The following is an 11688-nucleotide window of genomic DNA, read 5'->3' on the forward strand; positions in this document are numbered from 1 at the left end:
GAGCACAAATATAGAACAAAACATATGTGCAGCGGCAATCCTTTTAGACATTTTGAAGCATGCTTTGGATGGTGATAGGAAAAAATGTTATTCCTATTTTTAGTAGTTTGTTGTAGCAGTGTACTAATGATTGTTATTTACTTCAATTTATGAAAGTTTCAGTTAATGAGCTTAAAGAGACTTGTAATTTATTCAATCAGCTATACATGACTGTTTGATGATGGCTTATTGATAAAGAAAGTGGTTTATTCAGTAAGCTTCTGGGAGGGAGCTTTATGCTGAAAGCCAACTTTTCTCCAAACTGACCCCTCGCAAATAAAAAGAACACGCTCCTATCTATAAAAAATCTCTCCACCAAAAACTTTTCCTATCTAAGATTAGTCCATACAAACAACTTTATCTATACAGAACTTAACGAAAGGCCAACCATCAGCCCCTCAGTTCATAAATTCCACTAATTAAGCGAACTACACTAAGCTCGAGCTTAACTCGGCAGGTTAAACACTCGGCTTGAAAATCTTTTTGACAAGCTAGTTTGTATACCTCCAAGGGGATAAAATATACCAAAGAACACGTCTAGAAAGCCATGAAAGCTCCCCAAATCGGCATATTTGAATTCCAAAACTAAAGCAAAGAAAGCAATGCATAGAAACAGATAATCCCCAATAAACACAGAGATCAAGTCAATTTACTGCAACTTCAAATTCTAATACAGAAATTTAGTGTGGCATAACATCTGTAAAAACATTAAAAAAAGAACATCATGGTAACATGTTTTTGAGTACTTGGAATTCAGATATTACCTACCATGATCCCTCAGCACCAACTGTTGGATTCTGGAAAGCAGCAAAATTCCAGAAAGTCTTCAAAGAGTAAGGCTGAGAGATGGTCAAACCTTCTTCTGTAATCTTTGCTATCTGTGGTTTCCAATATCAATGGAGTCACAACCAAGTGTCTAACCAAAACAAATGTGCAACATCCACGAAGATAAAGACATGTACAAGCACTGCGTAATGAATGCAGTGACCATTTGGTATAAAGAGCATCTCCAACGGATTTTCAAAACAGGGAAATGGAGATTTTGGACTATTTTATTGCTCCAACAGACTCTCTAAAACTTCCTCTGAAATGGAGAAAATAGAGGAGAGAGGATAAAGATCTCTAAATTTAGACAACTTCCTAAAATTAAATGTTTATTTATTATTATTTTATATTAAAAAAAGTAAAAAACAGTTCATTGAGATGATAAATTAATGTTGAAATCTTTAAAATAGAGAATCTATTGGAACTGACTGTAATTGCTTTTTGAGATTTCAACTTTAGAGAAAATACAATGAATCTATTGGAGATGCTCTAACAAAATACTAAATTAGTAGTAAACCAAATGAACCGAGTGAATCCCACATGGAGTAGGATCTGGAAGGATGAAAAAATTCCAATTGATGAATTAATTTCTCAAGTATGGTTTGCAATAGACATCCCAATGATCACGGTTAGGTTATTAGAGAAGGAATAAAGACAGGTAAAACGCACACAGTAATTCAATGCATGTAAAAAACATAAAAGAAAATGTGTATATGCTACAGATGATTGCTTCTTTTTTAAGTGAAAAGACACACCTGAAGCTTGTTGACAGCAGACCTATCACGGTATAGAAGGTTACGCATGCATTTCTCCAATAATTTGACACCCTCCTCAAAGGTCAAGTCCTCCTTCCATTCCTCACGAAGAATTGGTCGGGCGAGGTGATTACCAAATCCAGTGGCAACATGATCGTCCTCAAAATGTACACCGATCATGCTAACCTGCAAATAAGTGGCACATAAGTTGTCATGTGCCATTTGGGGACTGGTTTATAGGATGCTAAAAATGTTTACGTGTAACAGACTGCTTTATAAGATTTGAGTTTATAGGACCAAATAACCATGTCCTATGTTAAAGTGTTCTGCTAAGTTTATATGATGTCTTAACAAGTATTTTAGGAAACTTCTGAAATCAAATGTCCTATCAAGTATGAACAAATTGCTTTTTAAGACATTTGTCTTTATAAGCCACTTCTTTATATAATGTCATATAAAAAAGATCAATAAGATGCTTTATTTCAAAATTGTCGTAAAGAATTTGTCAAGAAGCCCAAAAGCATCCTATGAACTTATTATAACACTTTTACATAGGACATATAAGTGTCCGGTCTTAAAAACTCGAGTCCTATAAAGCAATCTATTACAACACTTGGACATTTTTGGCATCCTATAAACCCGCTTTGTTGTAGAGGAAGGGACGTCTTTTTATGAATAAGTAAAACTGAAACAGAAAAAAAAGCCAGAAGAAAAGAAAGGGTGGTTCAAGGTCTACCGATCCTAGATACTTCTGCCCGTTTTTCACTCCACCAATTACAAGTGAATTCCACAAAGGATCAAACTTGTTGCGGCGATTATACATCACCCGAGTTAGATAATTGTGCACCTCTTTAGGACCAAGTGAGTTACCATCATCCCACATATTGTCATGCAAGCTGTAAAAAGTGGCGGTCATTACTCAGGATTCAAAAGTTGCAACTTATATTTGAAAGGATCACCATCAGCAACAATCAAAAAATCAGAGTTAAACTAAAAGAAATGAACGCCTTTCAAGTATTGCTCTTAGAAATTATATACCACTGAAACTTACATGAGTTCATCCAGGTATTTAAGAATTTCTTGGAAATCACTGATTTCTCCGCTAGCACCAAGAAGAGAATGTTTACCCACTTGCTTCAATCGCTCCACACTCTTGTACCGAATGGTGGATCCATATGACCCTGTGAATGCACAAGTCAGCAAGCAGTATTACCAAAAATCAGCAAAAGTACATTCACATAGTTTTGCTAAACAAAATTATTTTTGATTTCAGAATTAGGTAATCAAATTACTCTTTCTTTACATACTCTGTTTCCAGATATACAGTTGTTATGTGGTAGCTACAATCTTTAAAAAAACACTAATTATGGGTTTTTGTAATGTGAATTCTTCCACATATTTTGTTACAGTTATGGACATGCTATGTAGACATGTCAAATGGAATACACAGATTTGGGTTGACTCGTGCAATACAAAAGGGATCTTAAGTGCATAGGGTAATAATGTTCCGAAACAAATTTAGCTTATAATGGCATGTGTCTTTTGGTATTCAATAATTATGAGATGGGGTGTCCTTTATTGTTTAACAATAAGATTTATAACATATGGTGTATTGAATGTTATATTGCTTGAAAATTGGTTAGATATCAACCTCTGTTGAACAATCGTTCTAATTACTTTCACATAATGGTCTATAGAGCAGGGAGGTCTTTTGGCTTAGGACCATAAAGAAAAGAAGAAAAAGATGCCTTTCAGTAACATTAAGGGAAAGCAAAATAATTAGCTTGGTTTTAAAAAGCGCGATGCGGTCCGATGCGTTAAGGGTCCCAGAAGCCGATACGTGATGCGTGATGCTGATGCGCTCGCATCACGCACGTGATGCGCCCGATATTCACAAAATATTCATAAATTAATTCTACATATCAATTTCTACCTTAAAAATACTTACCTATCAAAATACTTCATTTATAACATAAAGTAGTTAAAAAAGTGGCATTAGAATCTTAAAAAGTTCGTTTTCTACTTCTTTGCTGGTTGTCGAGTATCCACAACAACTCACGTCACGTTTTAATTGATATGCGATGCTAGGTCTCTCACAGTGCGACTTCTACTTCTTCGATGTCGGCTTCTTCTATTAGGTCTCTCACAGTCTCACGTTCTATTTTACTTAACTAAGAAGCCCAACTAAAAACTGAAAAAGGGAGCCCAAAAATGCAGCATACATGATGCGCTGATGCATAAGTGATGCACGCATCGTGTGATGCGTAGGTGATGCGAGCGCATCATGGAATCGCAACGCATCAGACCCTTTGATGCGTTTTCTTCAGCGCATCACAGCGCATTATGCGCGCATTTTTAAACCAAGATAATTAGTATGATTCATTACGACCAATACCAGAAATGGGTACACAAGGATCAAAAGCAACTAAAGAAATGATATATTTGCAATATGCTATGTTCGATTTTCATGCAGATTGCAATAAATGATATATTTGCAACATGTGCTTGATCAATTCTTAAATTGTTGATAATTCCACTACTTGAAAGCATATTTGCTGTAGAAATTAATTAAATATACTTTATAGCGTTAACATGTAGCATGCATTGTATCAGAAGCACATACATATAATTACATACATAGCTGCACATATACATATATATATGCCCCCCCACCAAAAAAAATACACACATATAACATATTCATATATATATATATAGCAAGTTTCTGGAAGTAGTTTTCTTGATAGATGGTGTCTAGATATATATGATATTTCTCCATGATCAGCAAGATAAAATAACAGATTGTATTCGCACGTACGCAAATGAGTCCCTTGTTCTTATTTTCTGATGCCTTAAGATGAAAATCTCTTTAATCATCATGTATTGTTTCTTGCTTTGATCCACGAGCAAAGAACAACAAAGTTAAAAACTCAGAGCACTCTTTTAAAAATTATTCATGGTTTGCTGCATATCAACGGTAGAACGGCTCAATCTAGGTATTTTTCCATCACAGTTCAGGAACAACATAAAATGGCATGTTGATTGTTTAAAGTTCTCCTGGGAAAGAATATGCAGGTTACCAAATTTATACCAGGTCACCAGGACAATATGTAACTTCACATTTTAATAATGGAGCCTGCTTCTCTGTTTTTTCTTAATAGCTCAGAAAAATGATCTAAAATCAAAATGCTGGTGGAATAGGGATGCTAGCAGAAACAACAAGCGTTGATCTAGTCAAAGATCGCTTTGTTTTGACCTTTGCTATATGTTGCTACTAAAGTGGATATTCACATGCTATCCTATCAGCATTCATGTGCAAAATGTACTGTTGGCTTTGATTCACATAGGTGTCTGAGGGAAGAGATTGTTAAGAAATAAACTTTTGGATATATACACAACACATACATAAGGACAAGAACTAGCTAGAAGAATCAATGAATTTTACTTGCAAGTTTCTCAAAAGTTTCAAACCCATATGAACTCTAAAGTAGAATCAAACGTCAACTTTTACGAGTTGTAACCCCTTGCATCAAGTTTCAAAGAATATTCCTTAACAAGTAATGCAAATGAACTGTTAGACATCAAGATATTGCCCTCTGTTGACATTTATGCAGTGAACAAGCAACTTTGGAAACCAATTTCATCAAGTAACTCAAAATATATAATGTGTCAGACATTACTGAAAATGATCTAACCTCCCATGTCAGCAGCCATGAGAATACCATCCTTGTATTTGATCCCAATTACAGAAGTACCTGTCACATACGGATACCTGTTTCCAAAACCAATCATCAACAAGTCGCGCCTTGCTCCCTCTACTAAAGAACAAAATAATAATAATAAACAATAACCTAGCAAATCGTTTGCTGACAGAACTCCATACCAAGTTGAATCTAAAGAGTACAAGGTTTGACTAGACTCAAAAGTTCACATTCAGTATTTCAGTATTAGTAAGTAATAACAAATACCCAACATATGGCTGATGTCAGAAATTCCAAATCAATTTTTGAATTTAAAAAGTACTCTCATTCAAGAATGAGAAGTGCACATCTACTAAACGGCACAGCCAAGTCAATTTTGGGCCACCAAACGCTGCAACTGATGAAAAGAATGTATGGTATGGAATTAAAAGGAAGTGGATATGTTGTCACACTCCCTGCCCCCAGGATCAATAGGAAATCCATGAAAAATGTTTGATTAAATTTAGATCACTAGAAACTAGTTTTGACATCATGCTTTTGAAGAGAAGGTTTCAAAGTATCCGTTAGTTCTCCTGGTCATCTTTCTGTTGGAATAAAGACACCGAGTCTTCTGAGATTCATTTACTGATTTGATTTGATTTTTTTATTGCTATTTTTTCTCATTTCCGTTGTACTGGAAAGGCTATTTAAACAAGTCTTAATTGCTCAATAACAGCAGAAGATTATTCCACAACTGTTAAGCTTTCTCTGTTTAACAGATGTTTCGGAGAACTAGCAGTGAAGAGCAGGTCTTCAAAATTAGCATGGAAGAAGGAAGAGATAGAGGTGGATGAGAACGAGGTCGAGACCGAGGCACTTTTCGGGGTAGAGGAAGAGGACAAGGCGGACAATTCTACGACAAAGCTATGGTGGAGTGTTATCGGTGTCACAAGCTTGGACACTTGAAAGCAAATTATGCTGAGCTAGGAGAAGAGGAAGAAACATAGCTCATGGCTTATGTAGAAGATGGAGATCAAAGAGAAGGTGGAGATAGAAGAGAAGAGGCCTATTTTCTAGACTCAGGGTAGAGCAATCACATGAGTGGTGGGTGACAAGACCTTGTTTAGTGAACTTGACGAAAGCTTCAAGCATAAAGTGAAGCTAGGGAATAACACAAAACTAGAGGTGACAGGCAAAGGTAACGTGAGACTACTAATAGGAGGGGCTATTCATGTCATTCAAGAAGTTCATTATGTACCAGACTTGAGAAATAATTTGCCGAGTACTGGACAACTACAAGCAAGGGGATTAACTATCCTCATCCAACATGGAAAAGTTAAGGTGTTTCATCCAAAGAAAGGTTTGATTATAACAACTAACATGACAACAAATAGGATGTTTGGGATGCTTGCATGTTCTCTACCAAAAAAGGTCACTCCTGTTCAATCTAAATCTTTCTATTCATCTACACAGAGATCCACTCCCAAGAAAAGGCAATTGGAGGGCAACAGAGAAGCTACAACTAATTCATGTTGACCTATGCAGACCAATCTCTCCCATCTCCAACGACAGGAAAAGGTACCTTGAATGTTTCATTGATGATTTTACTAGAAAATTGTGGGCTTATTTTTTGATACACTAATAATGTTCAAACTTTTGAAGAACTATGTTGAGAAACAAGTAGGCGGGTATATAAAATGCTTGAGAACAGATCGAGGGGGAGAATTCACATCTCTTTAATTCAACGAGTTTTGTACCGAGCATGGCACCAAAAGACAATTGACTGCAACCTATACTCCACAACAAAACGGAGTGGCTGAGCGAAAAAAACGGAACGATGAATATGGTTCGATGTATGTTATCGGAGAAGAAGCTTCCCAAGACCTTTTGGCCAGATGCGGTGAATTGGACAATCTAAGTTCTAAATCGATCTCCAATTTCTTGTGAAAAATCAAACTCCCCAAGAAGCCTGGAGTGAAAGTAAACCCTCAGTGAAACATTTCAAGGTCTTCAGATGTCTGGCGCATGTACATGTTCCTGATGAAAAGAGAAAGAAATTGGACGGCAAGAGTTTTCCATGTGTTGCTGGGAGTTGGTGAAAAATCCAAGGCACATATGTTGTTATAGCGGTCAAAATTTGAAATTGCAGTCAGGACCGTGATTTGATATAGCGGTTATCGCGATGGTAAAATGGTGGTATAACAGTCCATATATAGCGGTTCATGTAGTCATTACAATTATATATAAATGTAATAGATGCATAACATAATATATATTTTGAAGATGAACATAAGAAAATGTGAATGGAAGAGATGAGCAATCAATGTTGGAAGACAATGTTGTGAAGAGAAGATGCAAAATATAGATTGGAATAGGAGAGATGAGAAAGGAATAGCGAGTTTACACACCAATATTGCAAATGAAAATCACCCCCTAGCTCGTAATCCCTTAATCGACTACTCTAAACCCTTAAAAAGGACAACTTAAAGTCCAACTCCTAATTGCGGTTTTCAAACCGCTATTACAAGTCAAAATTGCGGCCCAGTTGCGGTGATTAGTGGAACCGCTATTTCACCGCTATAGCACCGCAATTAACAGTATAGCAAGGCATACCGTCTCTATGATCCAATTGCAAAGAGGATAATAATTAGCAGGGTATGGTGTTTGAGGAGGATAAGTCTTAGAGTTGGGATAAGAACTTCAATGAACAAGAGATCCCTGAATTGGATGGGATGATGAGGAAAAGAATTGGAAATGTAAATGAAGATAATCCAAGCATCGTTAGGGAGGAGAAAGAAGAATCTAGTGAAGATGTCACTGAAGCACCAAGAAGAAGAATCTAGTGAAGATGTCAGTAAAGCACCGGTCCATAATCCTTCAAAAGTTGGAAATGGAGAAGAATCATCAAGTTTAGAGCAAGGAAGACTTAGAAGCACTCCAGTGTGGATGCGTGATTATATAAGCAGGGAGGGAACTTTAAATGAAGAAGATATAAATCTGCATTTAGCTTCGTTTACTTATGCAGATCCTATTCACTTTTAGGAAGCAGTAAAACATGACAACTGGAAGATGGCTATAGATATGGAAATTAAGGCAATAGAAAAGAATAACACGTGGGAACTTACTAACTTGCCTGCTGGTGCAAAGAAGATAGGATTGAAGTGGGTGTACAAAACTAAACTCAAAGAGAATGGAGAGTTTGACAAATTCAAATTAAAGAGTACGTGCAGCAGCAAGAGATTGACTACACAGAAGTATTTGCACCCGTTGCAAGGATGGATACCATGAGGATGATTGTGGCTCTAGCAACTCAAAAAGGATGAAATCTCTATCAACTTGATCTTAAATCAGCCTTTTTGCATGAGAACCTTGAGGAGGAGGTGCATGTAGAACAACCAAGAGGCTATGAGTTGAAGAGTTGCCCTCAAAAAGTATACAAGTAAAAAAAGGCCCTCTACGAACTAAAACAATTTCCACGAGCTTGGTTCAGCCGCATAGAAGCATACTTTGTCAATCAAGTATTTGAGGAATGTTACAACAAGCAAACTCTATTCATTAAGAGGAAAGAGAAAGGTAAAATCCTCGTTGTGAGTTTGTATGTAGATGATTTACTGTTCACAGGAAATGATGAATTCATGTTTGCTGAATTTAAGAATTCCATGTTGAGAGAATTCGACTGATTTGGGAAGGTTGAGATTCTTTCTTGGTATAGAAGTGTTGCAAAGGCCAGATGGGACTTACTTGTGTCAAAGACGGTATGTGGTAGAGATGTTGAAGAAGTTCAAAATGGAGAAATGCAATTCTGTTCACAATCCAATTGTTCCAGGTTGCGAGTTGTCTCGAAATGAAGGTAGAGCTCAAGTAGATGAGACCTTATACAAGCAGATGGTGGGATCTCTTATGTATCTAATGACCACAAGGCCGGATCTAATGCATGTGGTGAGTTTGTGCAGCAGATGCATGACAAAACCAACTCACACATGTTGGCAGTCAAGAGAATCATGAGGTACGTGAAACGAACAGTCGAGTTTGGTGTCTCTTACAAGAGAGGAGAAAATCAGGATCTGTTGGGATATACGGATAGCAGATATGCAAGGGATATGAATGATCGTAGAAGCACATCAGATTACGTGTTTATGCTAGGATCCAGAGTTGTTGCTTGGTCCTCGAAAAAACAATCAATTGTTACACTGTCAACCACAGAAGCGGAGTTTGTTGCTGCTGCAGTGCGTGCCAGTCAAGCGGTATGAATGATTCTTGAGAAACCGAGTCTGAAGCAAAGTAACAGCACTACGATCATGTGTGACGACAAATCTACTATTTCATTATCAAAGAATCTAGTGCTTCATGGTCGAAGTAAGCACATTGACATGCGCTTTCATTTTCTTCATGAATTAACTCGAGATGGTGTTGTTGAGCTCATACACTGTGGGACTCATGATCAGTTGGCAGATGTGATGACAAATCCCCTGATGATAGATGCTTTTCAGAAGTTCAGAAGTGAATTAGGAGATTATCAAATTCCTCTTTTGATTTGACTTTTTTGATTGCTAGTTTTTCTCTTTTCCATTGTACTGTAAAGGCTATTTAAACAAATCTTAACTTGCTCAATAAAAGCAAAAGATTATTCCACAATTGTTAAGTTTTCTCTGTTTCAGTTTTGTGACTCTTAACAGTTTTTAGATAACATCAAATCTAGAACCCTACATGTTACCCCTTAGATTCAGATAGTAGAGCTAAAGAAGTACATACTGAGTCCTCTGAGAGTCTCCTTCAGGGCTCAATAAAGAATCCATCACCTGCACAAGTACAAATCGCAGAAAAACAATCAAAAATGTTTTAGTAAACAGATAGAGATCACAATCAAGTGTGACTAAATGATATTCACTTTCAGGGTTTTTTTTTATTTGGCTCGCTTATTTAATTTTGGTTTTCTCTTGCACATCTACAGGGCAATAAAGCATTGTACGAATCACTGTCTGTCATGAGTCAGGACAAAAGCCCACTAATTACTTTGATTAATCATTAGAAAGAACTGCGACAAAGAAACAACAAGACATACCTAAAATCGATTAAGCTGAAACACGACACTCCGCTCTTTATCTACTTCCTTCAAACAGAATGATATTAAAAATTATGGCACATAAATAAGAAGGAATAAAGAAAAATATGAAGGGTAAGGAACCAAAGACATAGAAACATATCCATCACGCATTAGGTTTTTGCATCTATTTGAAGAAGATTTCAAGCCCAGGATCATACAGAAAATTTCATAAACAACAATACGAATTTGGTCCAAGAATAGTAATAAGAGCAAGACCAAATTTTGAAGATGACATACAGAAGACGTAATTAAAATTCAGGGATCTTCAAGTGTTGGTTGTGATCGCGTGGCATCGAAAAGAAAAGAGGGAAAATGAAGAGTGAGGGCAATTATAACTACCAGATATAGAAAGAATGAAGAGGGGATACCTTGCGACTCCAAGTAACTGCTTCAATGGAAGATGAAAACCCAGTGTTTTAGGTCTAATTCGACTGAAGTAGAGGCTCCATTATCGTTCTCTCCAAGAAAACAAAATTTGCAAAACTAACCCCAACGTTTAAAGGTTTTCACTCGGTGCTTTTAAATAAACTTTTGTTATAAAAACCATCCAAATTGTTAGAGCATTTTCAATAGTTTTTCTATAATTAGTCTAAAATAAAGAATCAAAACATAATTTTTTCTAAAAAAAATTACATTCATCTTCAACATATTTTACGTTGTAGAGATTTAAACATAAATTATATTATTATAATATTCTCTAATTTATCATTCCAGTACCTTTTTTTTAATTTATAAAAAATAATAACTCAATCTCATTGGTGAAATTGGATAAAATAATCATTTTTCTCTCCCACCGTCAAGTTTTAAAGAAAATTCTCTATATGTAAAGTTTTCTTCATGATTCTCTATATAGAACAAGATGACAAAGTTCTTGAGGGTGCGTTTGGTGCGCAGACAGGACAGGACGGGACGGGACAGGACGGGACAGGACAGGACAGGACAGCTGTTCAGCGTTTGGTAAGACAGGACAGGACAGGACTGGACTGGTTAAAATGACCGATTTACCCCTAACGTTATTTTGCTTCTATACTAAGTTAAAACATATGCAAAAACAGTTTCCATCTAGGATTCTAGGATGAAATTAGATATGTTAACATCTGAATTGAAGAGATGAGAAGACCAAATTCACACAAAACACCAATGTAATTGTAAGTAATCAACATTCTTCTGATCTCCACAAAGGTTTCAAATAAGAAGGGATATATAGACAAATTGAGAGCCAAACTCAAATCAAACTGAATTCAGAAGGCGATTAACTCTCACTCGGTGGAATCTGTTCGAAATT

The 11688-nt window shown here is 36.3% G+C and overlaps 1 protein-coding gene across 2 annotated transcripts; it reads right to left on the reverse strand.

Annotated features, from left to right (window-relative positions):
• Positions 1 to 643: 643 nt before the first annotated feature.
• Positions 644 to 10894, reverse strand: LOC112511094 (proteasome subunit beta type-4-like). Of its 2 annotated transcripts, none has more exons than XM_025116508.1 (8): positions 10772 to 10894; positions 10362 to 10409; positions 10052 to 10098; positions 5315 to 5391; positions 2671 to 2800; positions 2356 to 2515; positions 1620 to 1805; positions 644 to 917 (listed from the first exon to the last, which is right to left on the reverse strand). In XM_025116508.1, exons 3-8 carry the CDS (start codon positions 10093 to 10095, stop codon positions 804 to 806), a joined length of 711 nt encoding a protein of 236 aa, XP_024972276.1. In that variant the 5' UTR covers positions 10096 to 10098; positions 10362 to 10409; positions 10772 to 10894; the 3' UTR covers positions 644 to 803. The 2 variants fall into 2 exon arrangements, with proteins under 2 accessions (XP_024972276.1, XP_024972277.1); XM_025116509.1 differs by lacking the exon at positions 10772 to 10894 and adding an exon at positions 10641 to 10659.
• Positions 10895 to 11688: the final 794 nt, after the last annotated feature.

This window comes from Cynara cardunculus, assembly GCF_001531365.2.
Source record: "Cynara cardunculus var. scolymus isolate 2C chromosome LG 4, CcrdV1, whole genome shotgun sequence".
Classification (NCBI taxonomy): domain Eukaryota; kingdom Viridiplantae; phylum Streptophyta; class Magnoliopsida; order Asterales; family Asteraceae; genus Cynara; species Cynara cardunculus.